An 18,547-nucleotide genomic window follows, 5' to 3' on the forward strand; every position below is an offset into this window, starting at 1 on the left:
ACTGGGGCTATGGGGGAAAAAGTAAATAAATAAATAAAATTATAAAAAAAAAAAAAGAGTGACATGAGTTGGGTTATATTTTTAAGAGTTCACACGTCATATACTGTGTGTAAGGTCTAGATGAAGGAAAAGTAGAAGCCAGGAGACCAAAGAAGAGTCTTTTGATAGTCCCAATGAGGGATAGTGGATTTGACTAGGATGATAACAGTGAAGATAGTGAAGACCGTCCAGATTCCGGAAATATTTTGGTATAGAAGAAACAGAACTTACTGACGGATTGGATGTAAAAAGTAATGAAAGTGAAGGACCAAGGATGAGTCCTAAATTTGGGACTCAATTAACTGGTGTATCGTAGTGTCATTGACTGAGAATTGCAAAGAATAAAGAGTGGATGAATTTGGGGCAGAAGGTGGACATTAAGATGTATCAGACTAGAATAGTTATGTCAAGTTTAAGATAACCAGGAGATATCTAAAAGGAATCATCAAGTAGGCAATTGGATTTATGATTCTTGAACTTGCTGTAGAAAACAGAGGTGTAAACATAAATTTGGGAGTCATCAGCATAAGGATGATATTCAAGCCAGGAGCCTACATGAGATCATCCAGGGAGAAAAAGTAGATATAGAAGAGGGCAAGAGCGTATCCCGGAAGGCACAAACATTGACAGTCCTTATTCATATTTATAGTCCTAGCACTTAGTCCTGGCACAGAGTGGCCCCTCAATAAATTGTTGATGAGCACAGGACTAATTCTGGAACTAGCCATTATTAAAAATTAAGTCATACAAACTTGGAACTAAATAAATTATATTAAGAAAAGATGTAATAAATATTCAAAACTCATCACTTTCTAATTATTTTCCTACATTTTACTATTGTCTATGCTCTTGAGGTTATGTCTATTGTAACTTCCCAACTCCACTTTCAGTGATGCTGCATTGGAAGCTTGAAATTGGTCATGGTGGGAGTATTTATGCTGTGGAAATTGGCTAATGCTACAAATTAAGGCTTCATATATTATTTTGACAATGGTTAGACTCAAGAAAGTGATAGAGAAAATGTTAATCATGCAGATTGGACTTAAAAGTGTGTCATATCTGTCGTCATTATATTGTGAATAACACAAAAAATTGAAAAAATATGTTTCCAGTATGTGAAAATTATCATCTGATTTAGTAAAGAAGTTGCTCATATCATTGATGAATGAGTGAGGTTCTAACAAATGTCTTCATTGTTTCACTTTCACTTTACTGATTAACATAAGCAAAAACATCAACATTCACGCTGGAATTACACTTGTGAATTAATTGCAACACAGGTTGGCAAGGGATAAAAGAGTTTGGCAAAAATCAATATAAGCATTCAGTGAGAATCACTTGGCTATATGGAATTTACAGGAGTAATGTATGTTTTATTCTTTATGTGTAAGTGTGTGCCTTCGTTACACATCCTTTATAACGGTAAAATGTATAATAAACTATACACACACACACACTCATTTTTCCCAGAGAACCGGTTAAACATTTACCAGCACACCACTGCTTAAATCCAAACCTAATAGACATGGTATTATATGAAGTATTACAAATTATTATATTACAATCTATTTATGGGAAATGACTAAAATATTCATAGCAAATTCATGATCAGTATTTTAAAATGTTGATAAGTTATGTCCTTTGGGTTCCAGTAAAATTAAAATGGATCTGTCAAATATCATGAAAGCTAGAGAGGTTGATGGCTACAGTTTCTCTTTATTTGCCTGAATTTATACTTGATAATTGACATTTTTTTCTTCCTACACAGATGCTGAGCATCATAGACACCTTAGAAAAAGAACAGGCTAGGAAATCGACTTGGATTTCTTAAAAGAATTATCTGCTGATCAGGCAGTACTTAGACCTGATTAAAGCATCTACACTTTTACTGTGCAATATGATACCCACTAATCACATGTGGCTATTTAAACTTAAATTTAAATTAGTTAAAATTAGATAAAATTTAAAAATAAGCCCCTTAGTTACACTCACCACATTTCAAGTGCTCAATAACCATACGCAGCTAGTGGCTACCATATTGGACAGCACAGATTATAGAACATTTCCATCATCACAAAAAGATTTGTTGGACAGCACCAATCTAGAAAATGCCTTCCACATAAAAGATGCTCTCCAATTATTAACTGAATGATCAAATTTTACCCTATTTTTTTTTAAGCTGAAAAGTTAAAAGAAACTAAGAATTTATTATTCAGGAGAAAAGAAACCACCAGTAATTGCACATATTATTTAGATATTTAGTATTCAATATTCAACATATTCAAATACTCATATATTCAAATATTCAATGTATAGTATTTAGATATTTAGCATTCAAGGCAGGGACTAACATATCTTGGGCAGCTCCTATGTGTCAGACATAATATTAGTTACCCTCCCAACAGGTATATAATAGCCTCACTTTACAAGTGAGGATGTTGAAGTTTGCAAATTCAATACCTTGCCTTTTACAGTCAGGCCAACAGGTAGTGGCAAAGTTTGACCCTGTGCTCAGAGTTTCAGACTCCAAAGCCCATGTTCCTTCTGGCGCTGTGAGCCCTCTCTTCTCTAAACAAAAATTACAGGTGAATAGAAACGTTCAATTTTCCTCTGGGTATTGGGGAGGCCATTATGCAGAGAGGCAGTAAATTAGAGGCTGTGGGCAATGACTCCACAGTCACCATGCTACTTGGAATCCTGGCTCTGCCATTTCCTTGCTATGCAACATGGACAAATTACTTCATTTTGTGCCTCAGTTTCCTCCTTTTCTGAGTGGCATTATCACAGTTCCTACCTGAAAGGATTGTTGAGCGATTAAATGAATTAATATCTGTAAAACACTGAAACAGAACATGGTACAGAGTAACTGCTATAAAAGTGCTTGCTATTATTATTAGGATAAATGACATAAAGAAAAAATAAGTCAATATATCTTCCATGGCCAGCTAACAAAATTGGAAACTTAGTTCAACCATGTCATTTATTTAAGACCTGAACAAGGCTTTAACTTACGACAAAGCATGAGCTGACAGCATTTCCCCCCATTCGTGCACAAATATGGAACTGTGTGACCTCTCAGAAGAAATGTCTGAAGAGTGTGACTTAAAATCATAAGGTTATGGCCAGTATTGCCCATTTCCAACATGAACTAAAACTATATCTCACTAATGGAAAATCACACTGACAGGTCGGGTCCTCTATTTTATTACTATTCACCTATTAGTAAATAAAAGAATAATTGAAAGCAATAGGTTTACCTCTTGAACTTAAAATATGTTACTTAATCTATGAATTATTTTCAAACCTTGGCCTATGATACCATAATTTTAACCAAACAACTCAAATGAAGAAAATAATAGCTACCATTTACTGCTCATCTACTATGCTGCAGGTGTTCATGCATTGTTGCCAACCTGCACAACAACCAGGCAGAGGTAGGCACTGCTACGTCTGTGTTAGATCTGAGAAACCTGCTGGCCCCAATGGCGTAGCGGTTAAGTTCGTGGGCTCTGCTTCGGCAGCCGGGGGTTCACTGGTTCGGATCCTGGGCGTGGACTTATGCACAGCTCATCAAGCCATGCTGAGGCAGCGTCCCACATAGAAGAGTTAGAAAGGCCTACAACTAGGATACACAACTACACACTGGGGCTTTGAGGGGGGAACAAAAAAGAAGTCTGCCCAAGGTCACACAGCTAGTCAGGGGAAAACTGCATTTGAACCCAGGTCTTCTTGATCTTAAAGCCAGAGCACATATCGCTCTGCCACCATAAGCAGGAACATGAAATAATATGAAACAGGACAGAAATACGTGATGTGTCTATTTCATTACCTTCAGCATGACTGAAGCAGAATTTGTAAAATATAATAAAAAACATAGGTTCTAGAATAATCATTAGCATAGCTATCGAAAATGACGATAGACTCAGAATTTTATCTGCTGGATCACCACTGACAAGGCAGGACTGTTGAGCATGTATGAACTCGGACCCAGGCCTGCTGATGGCTTGCTATTACCGGGGCTGTGTTAGATAAGTGTGGTCTTATTTTGCAACCTCATGATCAGGAAAATCAACGCTGTCTGTCTGAATATTTAATTTGGGAAACGAGAACTCTGTGTTTTCGCAAGTATAAGAGCCAGGAGTGAATGCAAAGTTGGTTTGGGGATGAGGGTCAAAGTGGTCCTGTCTCTATTTCTAGCATATCGGCATGACTGACCAGCCCAAGGAGAACTCCCCCCATCAGCAGCATCTCATCCAGTCCTGGTCCCTGCCTCCCACGTCTTGCTCCAGCTCTCTTTTGTCTATACTGACCCCTCACTTCTTGTCTCCTCTGTGCCTACCAGTTTGGCATTCTGATGGATTGGCTTCACTGGCTCTCAACCCTCCTACTTTGTTCCACAGTCTGAGGCTTGACTCCTACATCCTGGCACAGTGCTTGTTTCTTTCTGCACTCCTAGTAACCAAGCTCTTTGGCATTAACCCAGGACCCCCTCCTGGGATCCACTCAGCCCAGCAGACCTGTAAACACAGCTTGCCATGCCAAGCTCTGCACCCCCTCACCACTTCTGGCCTCTGAGAGCCAGGCCCTGGATGTCCCTAACCAACCCGTGGTCTCTAGAGCACCTGTGGAAATCAGCTGGACTAGCTCCAGCCCCTAAAGCCTCTCTGCCTTGCTCACGCACACTGTGAAAGGAAGTACAATTCTGCAAGTGAAAAACGCCAACTTACCAAGACTGTTAGGGAGCACACTGGCAGAGTTTCCTGCCTTCTGGGCACAGAACATGTCCATCTTGGCACAGTGACCAACAGCAATTCCAGAGGCACAGGCCCTACCTCCCAACAGAACTGCCCACCACTTCACTGAAGACTTTGCCACTCTCCTGGGTTTCCTGCTATATCAGGAGCACTTTACGATCCTTCATGCTACCTACTTCCTAATCTTCACATGCCTGGTGAGGCCAAGAAACAAATATGCAGTACCCCAAGTGTAGTGAGGGTGCTCCTGCCCATAAGAGCTGCACCAATATATGAAAGTCCTAGCAGGAGGATGGGAGGGTAGAGCCAACATTATATTCCCCACCTACAGCAGGTATGAGGACCCTTCAAATGCTATGTGACTGGATTATGACTTGTCATTCAAGCCTCTTCCTAGAAAAAGGCTTCAGTTCATAGATGATTTGTTGGACACCTCCAAGAGTCATTCAGAAAAACAGTTGAGTGTCTGTTCTATGCTCAACACTGTCCTGGGCATTGGGGTTACAGCAGTAAACAATTCAAGTGTCTGTCCTCAAGCGGTTTACAAACTAGGGGAATACAGACATTGAAAAGTCTTATGAATCTTTCAAACAGTCTAAGTGTTATGAAAGAGAATTACAAAGGAACTTATGGAAGGAGACAAACCTGTTTGGGAACTCAGAGAAAGCTCCCTGGAGAAAGAGATGTTTCAGATGACACCTGAAGGACGACTAGGAGGAAGAGAGTTGAAGGGAGTTAGGGAAGTGGGGAAAAGAATTCCCATCAGTTGGGACAGCAGTAATGAAGGACCTGAAAGAGCGGTGTACATTAAAAGAAAGAAAAATTGAAAGAAAACTGGTATGCTGGAGTACAGATAGAGCGGAAGAGAAATGGAAGATGAGACTGAAGATGTAGGCCGGGGCTAAAACGTAGACAGTGTCTTTCAGGCCACTGAAGAGTTTTTATTTTTATTTTAACCTTAATGGAAAAGGGAAACAAAGGGTTTTGATCAAGGGAATGACATGGACAGTTTGCTGTCATAATATAGGATTGAATTAGGTGTGATGGAGGGAGAAGGTAGGCGTACACAGTGGGTATGCAATGTGAAATGTCTGTTATCAGTATCAGCTCAACCCCGGCTCCACTGCCTTTTACACCAGGCTCTCATCACCAGCAAGACGCTTGGGAACAACATTTCCCACTCTCCCTTGCCCACAGGGTTCCAGTTTAGATTGCGCCAATGAGAAGCCCTTGTGCAAGATGTTGAAAGTGGAAGACACACCGTATTTCCCCAGTGGCAGCAGCAGCTGTGTGCCGACGTGAGGTTTACAGTGGCTTCTGGGCAAGCTCCTGCAAGTCAGCCTCTTCAACAAGGCAGGCAGCTGAGCTCAACAGCATTCGGGTTTCCCTGAAACTTCTGACTGTCAAGATTTCCTGAAAGTCAGCAACAGTTTTTCCCAACCTTTATTACCCCATCTTATATATCCAAATGTTACGTATGCTTCTAATTCCCTCTGTTAAATCCCTCCTACTTGAAATATCTAGAGTGGTTTCTGTTTTCCTTACCAAAACCCAACTGTTAAAGGAAGGTAACAGGTTCTTGCAGTATTTGGGGTGAGAAAATATGAGGGCTTGATCTAAAGTGTAGGCAGTGAGGATGGAAAAAAAGAGGCTGAATTTAATGTATATTTAAGAAGTGAAATCTACAGGACATTGTTATTAATTGGATGGGGGAGGGAGGGAGATGAAGGGATCAAGAACGACCACCAGGTTTTTGATTTTAAGGTCAGGCAATCTTGCTAAATTTGCCATCCAGTCCATGTAGCTGGAAGGGATGTGGACATTAGGCTGCCCCAAGTTGCCAGCCTTGCCAGGTCCCTTTCCAGATTGAACGGCTGAGGCCAAAGAAGAACTAAGGAAGTCAACAGTATGATGGTGAAGAAGATAATGCCCTCTTACAGGATGTGAAAATCTATACCCTGGAATTTATGGGCCATTGTAATGAGTTATCATCTTTTTCAAAACTGCTCCAGTCTGCTCTGGAGCAGAGGAAATTAGTTAAGCCAAGCTCTGATCAAATCTCCCCATAAAAGGAACCTGCTAGGGCAATGACCCAGCAGCTGGGGTCAGGGTATGGGCTGAAGGGCTGGGATGGAGCAAGAGCTTCTTACTAGAGACAACAGAGGATGTGGAGCACCAAGGAGGCAAACCAATTTATAATCCACAGGGCAATCAAATACCAAAGAGAGAAAGTTCAAACCCTAAGCCATGAGAAGAGATCACAATATGGGTCACAGGAGATGGCAGAATCAGAGACAGAGCAGATCAAGAGCATATAAGTAAAGCTGTATGTGTTTGGAGGGGTGGGTGTTGAAGGGGCATTCCCACCAGCATCAGGGAGGGGAGGGTAATGATGGTCTAGACAGCTTATTGGAGCAGGGAAGACAGCATTTTCCTTGCCCATCTTTCCATCCAGGGATGTTTTGATTAAAGGAGGACAAGGCTTACCCACAGACTGAGGTCACTGACTACACTTTCTGAAATGATTTCTAAAGTGCAATACTAGAGAGACATAGCTTTAAGTGCATCTCAAATGCACCAAAGAGGAGGCGTCCGAGTACTGCCTTTGGAACGTGAAATGTCTGGGATAACTACTCAGCTTTCTTAGCGATCTCTCCTCTTTGAGAACTTACGATTTGTTAAATTGTAAGAAGACAAGATTTAATACTGAATCCCTAATGCCCATCACAGTGCACAGCATCTATAAGCACAGTACATATTCATTTAACAAATGAGGCTTGAATAGTAGTTTCCAAGACATTGTACAGCTTTATCCAGTGGGCACACCACAAACTTTATCCATGCGTCCACCTGTGGTGAAATACACCCAGAATTCCAACTCGAACATCAGGAACACCACTCCACAACTAGAATGGGATCAAGAATGCCTCCCCTTGATCTTCCTCCTCATTCTTCAACAATCCTCTAAACAGCCTCTGGTGACAGCTCCCATAACCTGGAGTAGAAGCTTCCTCAAGGGAGGTGAAAGGCTTGGATGGGGATGCCCTGGGGGGCTGAGCAGAGAAGGTGGTTGTTAGAACCCTAGACTCCTGCCAGTGACAACACCCAGGAACACTCCTCAGGCCTTAGGTCCCTTGTTGCCTGGCTTTGCTATTTACTCCATGGTAAAGACAAGGTACCTACAGTCTCTGAACTTGAGTTTGTCCATCTATTAAGTGGAGTTAGCTGTGCCTAGTTCAAAGAATGGAGAGAACTAAATAACATTTGTAAGACACCTGCCTTAATACCTGTCCACAGTAAAGTGCTCCAAAGATGTGTTCTCTTCCAGAGTTCACTTCCCAATTCCAGCCTTAGAGACTGGCCCACTGCTCCCATTCTACTGCACATACCTACTTCTCTCCCTCGTCTGCTCCAGAACTCAACTCAATCATGAAGCTCTTCTCCTAATCTTCTGACCCTAAAGCTATTGTATCCTACAGCAATGTGGCTACAAGCAGGTGAAGAGCAAAATCCTAGCTACACTCAGGTGGGAATTATCAGAGAGTGCATTTCTGCTGCAAGTTGCTCCCCTCAATTCAATTGCCAGGGACAGAAGGCATAGCTACAGAGACAGAACAACCAGAGGACAGATGCCACTAAATAAAAAGGAAGACAATCACTTCCCAGAAACCAGGCAGCCGCAACCTGCATTCTACGGGAAGAAGAGCAAACCCTGTGACGTTCTCTTTCTAAGCAGATTTCTGCAATTACTAGAATTTAAAAATACAGATGTTCAAGACCATGTGCTTAAGGAGTTAGTTAAGTGTGTGCAATTGCAGATGGAAAGACTGAACAGTTTCTGAAATTGATATTAAACAACCTCACACAATAAAGGGACACTGCCAACACATATGGCATAGTAGAGGGAAAAAAACTCACTGATGAAAAAAAGAAGCGGACCTGAACCAGCCATTTCCTTTAGTGGGACCACCACAGAGATGGCTAGTGCCAACCCAATTTCCATTCTCCACTCCCTCTTTACTAAAGAACCCCCACATTGCTGGGGGAACCTCAGCTAGAAAACTACGTTTCTAGCCCCCTTGTAAGAGGATTGGATAATAAAATGTAAGCAGAAGTCATTGAGTGGAGTTTATAAGAAAAGCTCTTTAAAGGAGACTTGCTCAGCTAATAGGCGCTCTTTTATCCTTCCCTACAGGTGCTCCAGCAGCCATCTCACGACTACGAGGCAATCGCAAGGATGGCTGGAAGCTGCTGGAGAGTGGAGCAAAAAAGGAGAAGTCTGGGACACTTATGGCACTATTAACTACTTCACATTACCTCTGGACTCCCTTCCTCCAGACTTCCTTTATGTGACCGAAAAAGAAATCCTAATTTCTTTAAGCTGCTGTTATTTTGGCTCAAATGCAGTTTTTAACTGAAAACTCATACTAGCCTCGATTTCCATCGGTTTCCTTGTGAATGAGGATTATAAATTAATATCAGAACCATACTACTTTTTTTGGTACTTTTATATGAATTCTTGCTTTAAGTTAACTGTTGAATAAAATTTATACCAATAGTTCTAATTCTAAGGGTAGGTTAAATCCTCAACTATTATTTTTGTTGCCTTTATAAAGCTTCAGACTCTGCTGTAGATAGTTCTCTACACTGGGTGGACACCATTTGAAAACTGATTCAAGGACCATGCCCATAATGGGCGGGTGAGATAAATGGCTGTTTAGTATATCTTATTTCTCTTTGCGTTTCACACTATGTAGAGATACAAGTATCTCTTTGAAGACTTTCTAAGGATTTTCATCAGCAGTAACAAGGGAAACACGAGTTAAAAGGCCCCTCTCTTCATGCAGCCTCTCTGGGCTCCATTATCCAGCTAGTCTAGGAGAATCTAGAGAAAGGTAGGAATCACGTTGTGGAAATCTTTATGGATTTGTCATCTGCTCCTCTACTGTCATCTATATCTGCTGTCGTCTACTTTTCCGGTCTCATTCTGGATCAACCTCAATCAGTATGAGAAGCACATGGGCACTGGGAGGACCAGGGGACCAGGCAGATACTGAGGGAGAGAAGAACCAAGGGGGTCTCCTGTGGTGGTCTTGGGCTTGGCTCTCTCCTCGTCGTCTTTTGTAAGCAAAAACTCCAGGAACATTGAGCATATGTTAAATTCGGGACCACCTGCATGAGTGTTTGTGATATTCACATAATACAAAAATACAAATGATTTCAGCAGTACTAATATTCATTTCCTATACTTCATATTACCTGCTCCTTGGTGCTATGCAAAGACTAAGTGTATAAACTTCTCGAGCAGTGTTACATAAATATAAAAGGTGATTCACGTGCATGTTTACAACCACAAAGACATTAATTGGTAGTCTACAGCAAGACTTACGTTCTTTTACAAATTAAATAGAGACACTTGCGCTATTCCTGCTAATATGCTGACTATGCAACTGGAAAACCCAACCTTCTATTCTGGGATTTTAAATCTGGTGCCTTCAGCAAATAGCATTATCAATATCTTAAAGTCACATTTGGCTTCTGGAGAATAGCAGTGGGGTTTCCCTCCCTCCTAAGATCCTTCAATGAGGTGGCCTTCTTTCTGCGGTGTGCCTGGCAACACTAACCTTTCTTCCTGACAGCAGTGTGCGTGCCCAGAGAAGGGACCCCAAGGGCCTTCACACATCCCCCATCTATCATTCCACTCCATTCCGCACCCCCCCCCCGCCCCCAGTTTTAGCACCAACTTTAAACTTTTTCTTTTAGATTTTTATGAACTCTGCTTAATGGGGTCGGCTCCCCTTTTTGATGTAAAATGATGTAGAATGACTATAAATTCCTGTGTACCATCTAAAACAGAGGTGATTAAGAAAAGCACCTGCCCACGTGATGGGGCATTTTCACAGCGGGTCAGGCAGGAACCTCCACCCCGGGGGAGATCTGGGGCCTTTAAGGCCATTAGCAATGCACAGTTAGTTTGAATCAGACCTGGGGTCCCAAAATAGCCGTGTCACCTCTCAGGAGAGCAATAGGGCTTACAGAACTCTGAAGAGGCAGAAAATCTCACTTCTCTACAGAAAGTTTAATCCTCTCAGGAGAGCTCTGTTTCTGTAGGAAATCCAAGACTTTGCAAGCAAACATGATAAGACCTTCCAAAGTCACAAGGTGAATATAATGAGTGTAGGGCTTAGAATCCTGAGGCGGGGGTGGAGGGAGCGGGTAGAACTTGGGATAAGTGTTCCCTTTCATTAGAGTCTCTATAGGTAGTGATTTCCCTACTTAACCAAAGAAAAGCCATGGAAGCAGCTTCCCCCTCACCTATTAAAAGGAGAAAGATGGGCATCTTTAATTGAAAGCAAGGCATCACAAAATTCTTTAATTATAGGCTCAAAGGGGCTTTGAGCTCATCTTGTATCTCCTTGGCTTTCAGCAGGACGGCATTAAACCTTCCTAAAAAGATAAGACTCAACCTATTTTTAAACATACCCAAAGAGGGCATTCTCATCTTCTGTTCCTTTGTTAGGGGAATTTTTTTCCCTTTCTAACCTCACCACAGGTGAACTCTTCCCATTACTAACCCGAAGTCTTCACATTAGAGTTTGGCTTGGTTTGCTCAATGGAAATGGTGAACAGCTGGTCACCACTAGCCTTTTCTAAACTGTACTTCCATCTGTCCATCTGTATGAAATTATAACAATTAATTAGGGTATTTAAATTTAATAAATTTAGAGCTAGATGCCAGCTGAATCACTCACTGACAAAAGACTGCCATCTTTCTTTTTCTCATACCTTTTTCTTTCTCTACCATCAGCGCCAACGCTAATATCGCTCCCTTCCCCATCTCTCTTCCAATACTGCCCACACACATTTGCGCGCACACACACACTACAACAAATGTGCACACTCACACTGGTTTAAAAAAAAAACAAACACCCCTTAAACAGCTATTTAACATTTAGACCTTGGCCCTCACTGTTCACATCAAAGGGTGATAGTGAAGAGGGCAGACTCTGGAGGCCAATGTCTGGGCTTAAATCCTGGCTCTGGGACTACAGGCACATTTTTATAATCTCCCTGTATATCTATTTTCTCATCTGTAGAATGGAGACAATAATAGTATCTATTTATAAGGTTTTGGAAAGGATTAATGAGTTAACATATGAAAAGCCCTTCGAATGGTGTCTGGTCGTCTAATTGTAAATGCTACATAGTTGTTCACTATTGTTATACCCTCCTTGCAGCAAAGGGACATTCAGAGGCATTAAACTATGCCCCATATTCCAGAGGCAAGAGTTTGAGAAAGAAAGGGAGTTGGACTCACATCTAAGAGAAGTGGGTCAGTAAGAAGAGTCATCAAGGTGAAAGATCAAAGAAAAAAAGACAAAAAAGCGAATAAGAGAACAAAAACTACAGGGAAAAAGCAAAAGCAGACATTTAGTGGGGGCAAGTTAGGAAGAATAAAAACACAGAAAAGAACAGAAAAAGAGAAATGAGTGAAAGGTGGCCACGAAAAGGAAAGACAGAAGAAAAGGAGGACTGAGAATAACAGAGGAACCCAACATTAGAGAAGACGCCATTTACAGCCTGAGCTGGAGATCAGAAAAAGAAAGGAATGGAAAGAAAACAAAACGTTGGATATAGAAGTAGACAAACTTGGGACAGAAGGAATGCGGGCAGAGGAGATAAAAGTGATAACACAAAAGACTTCATTTGCAGCAACACGCCTCTATGTCTTTAAATTATGGGAAGTTTACATCCAATATTAACACACCCATATCCCACTAGGCTGCTTTCCCTGTTCCTCCTACTTTAACTTGCTTTAGAGTCTGCTCCAGACTTACTCCCTCAGGTCTGCCTTGATCAGATGTCTGCCTTGTGTCTTGTCTGCTCTACTGACAAGGCCAAGATGCAGTGATCCAGTCTTCATTTTCACTAAATACTCTAGCCATCCTTTTCAAGTGAAAATTTAGCTCTGGAGCAAAATATTTACACACCCTTCCTTCTCCAAACATTCAGAAACCTATAAGGGGAGCTGATATTTTATTTTTTAATTATTCACCTTAACGGCATTCCTCTCCTCCGCCTTTTTTTTTTTTTTTTTTTTTTTTTGGTCAATTTAGAACAAGAGGCACAAAATGATACAGTGCTACAGGGATGTGCCGCTTTTAGGGCTCCAAATTGCCCTCCCCACCAAAGGGAATTAATCACCCAATCACTTGGAAACAAGACAGAGGTTGGATTTAGGTTTAAAACAAAATCGATATTTAAAAAATACTTTTTAAGTATTTATCATCATTGAATTGCCTATTTGGTGCAAAATACGTCCCCCTATTCGAGGAAGTCGAGAGACCTTAGAGGACCCTCTAAACAGCCGAGGCGGACGGACTTCGAACGTCTCATCACGCCGGGGTGAGCTTGGGCCGCCGCCGCCGCCGGAGTCACGAAGCCAGACGCGGCGCGCGTCTCCGCCCTGGACTCAGGAGACTGCAGCAGCGCGCGGCGCGGCCGCTGCCCCGGCGGCTCCTGGAGGCGGGGAGGAGTCGCGACTCCCGCAGACACGTGACGTCCTCCCGGCCGCCGCTTTCCGCGACCCAGATCCGTCGCGGGAACCCGCGCTCGGCGGGGCGGGCCGGGGGACACGTAGCTACAGCCCCAGTCCCTGCTGCGTCCCGGTGCGTGTGCATTCGGGGTACTTCTCCCCGTGGTCCACGTGCCGATGGCAATAATGACTGTTTTGGGGATCACTCAGGAGAATATAAATCTTACTCTTGGTGCAGGAAGGAAAGACCTTTGGTGTTTATATCTATCTGCCGATATGTAAAGAGATTAATATATATTCTCTCCATCCCACCTCTAGCAGACCCGAGTAGCGGCAGCGGGGCTGGAGACCTGGGAGTTCCTCAGGACATGCTTTCCCCGGGCTTCCAAGGCCCTAGCCGCCCGCTGCGCCGGGCGGCATGAGCAGTGCGCATCTCCGGGCACCTCCCGGTAACTCTCACTAGCAGTGAGTCATGCTCCCGGGGTGGCTCTGGGGAAAGGTAGCCCGGCTCGTGCTGGCCTGTGCTTCCCCGAGCCCGGCGCCGCCGCTGCAAGGGCGAGCGCGCGCGCACGCGCGCGCACGGGTTCCCCGCGCAGTGATGTGGCAGCAGCGGCAGGTCGGATCACGTTGCTGGCCCTGTGCTGGTACCCGTTTGAGACAGGATTAAGGAGGGAGGCTTTGGAGGTGCCAGCGGTAGTAAACGTGGGCTCTGCACACTCCCGGTGTCGCTTATCGCACAAGGGGGGGGCGGGGAAAGCACGCAGCGCCACCCGAGGCGCGGAGGGGCGGCGGAGTTTAGCAGGCGAGTGACAATGCTGCATTGCCTTTTCGCGGTAGCCCCTCTCATGCCAGCCCCCTTCTCCCCCTCCCTTCCCGCCGCGTTCCTCCGGGAGCACCAGAGGCCCCGAACGTCGTCAGCTGCTGCTGTGATTAGTGGCACCGCAATTCCGGCTGCTGCGGGAAGTTTGGGTGGCCCAGGGACACCGTGTCGCCGAAAGACACTTGGATTGCGACATTCTGACCCAGTGACTACATTTTCATTTGTCGTAAATCCTTCAGGGAACAGATTTCAAGTTGCCCCTTTTCGAGGCAACCTCCAACCAGGGCCAAGGGGTCCCCCCAGGCCACTGAGCGGTGAGCAAACAAGTCTCCAAATTTTCCTTCGGGACTGAAGTTTACCCACCGCGAATTCTCTTTCTCTTTCCTTTTTCTGGTCCAGACCAATAGCACAGTCGGTGGAAAAGCAAAAGGCCACGTTCACGTTCCTGCACCGTAATGACGGACAAACTGAGGGAGTCGCATTTCCGATCCCAGGAAGCCCTAGCTGCCCCGCACCCCCGCGCCCCCTCCCCCTCCCCCTCCCCCAGCTGACTGCAACGCCTTTGGGAAGATGAATAGCTTGGCTGAAGTTGTTTTTCCTTTCCGGTGGCCCTGATCAGGTGTCCCCGCCCCCTCCCGCCGTTCGCCTTCCCTCGCAGCCTTCTCCCGACACCCCCTTCTGGCCCGGCCCCTCCTCCCCCGCCCCCCTCCGGGCTGGACCGCGGATGGTACGTTCCGCACGTGAGCTGGGTGCTGGTCTGGCCGGCGACGCGCGTGCCCTGTGGCCAAACACTGCCCGGAGTGAGAGCAAACTACCAGCGCAGTGGGGCCGGCGCGAGTGTGCGTGCGTGTGTGTGCGTGTGTGTGCGAGAGAGAGCGAGCGCGGTGAGAGGGGGGACCAACTGCTTCACACTTTCAACACTGCACTGAAGAGGGAGAGAGAGAGACTGGAGACGCACAGATCCCCCCAAGATCTCCCAAAGCTACCGTCCCACAGATTATAGAACAGAACCCCAAAAATCGAAACAGAGGAAACGGACAGCGGTTGAACATGGACGAAGGAATTCCTCATTTACAAGAGAGACAGTTACTGGAACATAGAGATTTTATAGGGTAAGGTGCAGGCACCCTTGGCGAATATCTGTCTAGGCTTCAGTTTGATTTTTTTTCTTCTCCAGAAAGTGATATGGAGCGGGCAAGGGCAGAGCCCCTCCCCGAATGGGTGCCTGATGCTGATTTCTGTTTTGCAGACTGGACTATTCTTCTTTGTATATGTGTAAACCCAAAAGGAGCATGAAGCGAGACGACAGCAAGGTAAGTGTAAGTTTCCGATGTTCCTCATAACCTGCCTGGATAGTTAATTAGGGCCATTGATTTCACAGCGAAGCTGTGCCCGCAAATATATTCCAGCCCTTGAGCTTCCCCAACTGTGAATTTTAAGTGGTTTGGTGGATACTCTCAGGGGGAGATGAAACATCATACCTGAATTTAGATTGCATTTCAGAATAGTGCAGAGGAAAGAGGTTTCTTGGGCATAGTTTATCACATAGTATGTTATTTTGGGGGGAATACTGCTATATCCAGTAAATGAACGTTTAGCTTATTGTTTTTTCTCTTCCATGACTCGTATATTAAGGATACCTACAAATTACCGCACAGATTAATAGAAAAGAAAAGAAGAGACCGAATTAATGAATGCATTGCTCAGCTGAAAGATTTACTGCCTGAACATCTGAAGTTGACAGTAAGATGCACATTTTCATTCTTTGCTGCTCTCCAAGGGCTTGTTAATAGCCTGATGCTACTCCCAGAGATATAAGAATAAATGTAAATATCAGATGCCATACAACTTGTGCTATAGTTTAGAGTTTCCTACAAACTCAAGAGTAGGTGCTCACAACTGAAGCCAAGAAATCATTTATAACCTGTCTTGTGGAAAGCTCAAGAAGTATAGGAATAGTACTTCTTTCAAAGTGTTTGCTTAAGTTGCTGTGCTGAATGGAGAGGCAATCAAGCCAAATGTGTGTTTTTAAGTAATCAAGTGCGCCCTTCTCTTTTGCACCACTGCAGACTCTGGGGCATCTGGAGAAAGCGGTAGTCTTGGAACTAACTTTGAAACACTTAAAAGCTTTAACAGCCTTAACCGAGCAGCAGCATCAGAAGATAATTGCTTTACAGAATGGTAAGTCAGTTCAGGGAGGCCAACCCACCCTGATGAAGCCGGGCAGCCCACAGAGGAGCAGTGTTAGGACTCGTCTCTTCCCCCACCCCCACCTCCTTCCGTGGGCCCACGGGCTCCCTCTCATTTGTTAAATTGCTTATACTTTCCCTTCATTGGAAAGTGCCCGTTTCCCGAAGCATCCTAGAGGCTTTGAGCAGAATTCAGAGGAATCAGATTTTTATTTAAAGTGGCGGTTGCGCCCTCTCCACTTTGGTTTTTCAGCTGGGAATAGAGCGCCCCCCTCCCCGCAACCTCCCCCTCCCCTCGACAACCGGTGGATTATATCACTCGAATACAGAGGAAAAGCCGAGATCACTTTAGTCAGTGCAGGGCCCACGTGATAAGCAGATGTTTTAACGTCGGTATTTTTCTTCTTGCCTCCATTCCTCTGTCCCCCACCCCCATCCCCTTCCTCATCCTAGGGGAGCGATCTCTGAAATCGCCCATTCAGTCCGACTTGGATGCGTTCCACTCGGGATTTCAAACATGCGCCAAAGAAGTCTTGCAATACCTCTCCCGGTTTGAGAGCTGGACGCCCAGGGAACCGCGGTGTGTCCAGCTGATCAACCACTTGCACGCCGTGGCCGCCCAGTTCTTGCCCACTCCCCAGCTGTTGACTCAACAGGTCCCTCTGAGCAAAGGCACCGGCGCGCCCTCGGCCGCCGCCCCCGCCGGCTCCGCGGCCGCCCCCTGCCTGGAGCGCGCGGGGCAGAAGCTGGAGCCCCTCGCCCACTGCGTGCCGGTCATCCAGCGGACTCAGCCCAGCGCCGAGCTCGCCGCCGAGAACGACACGGACACCGACAGCGGCTACGGCGGCGAGGCCGAGGCCCGGCCGGACCGTGAGAAGAGCAAAGGCGCGGGGGCGAGCCGCCTCACCATCAAGCAGGAGCCCCCCGGGGAAGACTCGCCGGCGCCCAAGAGGATGAAGCTGGATTCCCGGGGCGGCCCGGGGGGCGGCGCGGCGGCGGCGGCGGCCGCGCTCCTGGGGCCCGACCCGGCCGCCGCTGCCGCGCTGCTGAGACCCGACGCCGCCCTGCTCAGCTCGCTGGTGGCGTTCGGCGGAGGCGGGGGCGCGCCCTTCGCGCAGCCCGCGGCCGCCGCGGCCCCCTTCTGCCTGCCCTTCTACTTCCTCTCGCCTTCGGCGGCCGCCGCCTACGTGCAGCCCTTCCTGGACAAGAGCGGCCTGGAGAAGTACCTGTACCCGGCGGCGGCCGCCGCCCCGTTCCCGCTGCTCTACCCCGGCATCCCCGCCCCGGCTGCCGCCGCCGCCGCCGCCGCCGCTGCCGCCGCCGCCGCCGCTTTCCCCTGCCTGTCCTCAGTATTGTCGCCCCCTCCCGAGAAGGCGGGCGCCGCCGCCGCGACCCTCCTGCCGCACGAGGTGGCGCCCCCTGGGGCGCTGCACCCCCCGCACCCGCACGGCCGCACCCACCTGCCCTTCGCCGGCCCCCGCGAACCCGGGAACCCGGAGAGCTCTGCTCAGGAAGATCCCTCGCAGCCAGGAAAGGAAACCCCCTGAATCCTTGCGTCCCTTTCTTCGAAAGGACAAGGGTTCACTCGGAATAATAATATTACTAAGTTACAACGCCCTTAACGTTTTTAAGGGAGGAAGTGTAATAGATGCACGACAGGCTTTTTTTTAAAAAAGAAAAACACAGGTGTTTTGTGTACATTTGGAGTTCCTGTTTTGCTCATCCTTCACCACCCCACCCTCCACACACCCTTTCTTCCCCCACCAGCTGTAAAGCACCTCTGAGATAACTGATTCTTCTTTCTTTAAAGAACTCTCCAAAATAAGTTTTGCCTTTCTTTAGGCCACGTTCCATTATCTTCTAAAATATAGAACCTAATTCTGGAGAAGGAGGGTCTGTTCTGTGGGTGAGCTCAGTGAACCAGGGCAGGGGAACGGTGGCCGGGGAGTTGACATGAACAGCAGGTAGTCGTTGTCTGGGTCTCAGAGCTGTCCTGCGTGCTTCAGGAGGCTTTCCACAAACAGAATGAGGATCTTTTAGAATTGAATTTACTCTTCAGTATTTTATCATGTTCAGCTTTTTAAAAGGCATGTATTTTTCAAAGAGGAAGAGGTGACGATGCAGTCGCTCGCGTTGCAACCTCTTCTGAAGTGGTTTGAATGGTATCCCTTAATAACTTGCACTTGTTTAGAGACAGAGTTGTGCCAGC

The 18,547-nt window shown here is 46.0% G+C and overlaps 2 protein-coding genes across 2 annotated transcripts in view; one reads left to right on the top strand and one right to left on the bottom strand.

Moving 5' to 3' along the window:
- SSPN (sarcospan) overlaps nt 1-17,859 on the bottom strand; it is a 112,621-nt gene extending 94,762 nt beyond the window's left edge. The window contains exon 1 of the mRNA XM_058558626.1: nt 17,799-17,859. The gene's annotated coding sequence lies outside the window, so the exon portion shown is untranslated. The remainder of the gene's footprint in view (nt 1-17,798) is intronic.
- BHLHE41 (basic helix-loop-helix family member e41) lies at nt 14,952-18,036 on the top strand. The gene is made up of 5 exons (XM_058558624.1): nt 14,952-15,261; nt 15,399-15,462; nt 15,785-15,892; nt 16,219-16,330; nt 16,792-18,036. Exons 1-5 carry the CDS (start codon nt 15,200-15,202, stop codon nt 17,883-17,885), a joined length of 1,440 nt encoding a protein of 479 aa, XP_058414607.1. The 5' UTR covers nt 14,952-15,199; the 3' UTR covers nt 17,886-18,036.
- The last annotated feature ends 511 nt before the right edge of the window (nt 18,037-18,547 follow it).

The sequence above is a fragment of the Diceros bicornis genome, chromosome 17 (genome assembly GCF_020826845.1).
Source record: "Diceros bicornis minor isolate mBicDic1 chromosome 17, mDicBic1.mat.cur, whole genome shotgun sequence".
In the NCBI taxonomy this organism is placed as follows: domain Eukaryota; kingdom Metazoa; phylum Chordata; class Mammalia; order Perissodactyla; family Rhinocerotidae; genus Diceros; species Diceros bicornis.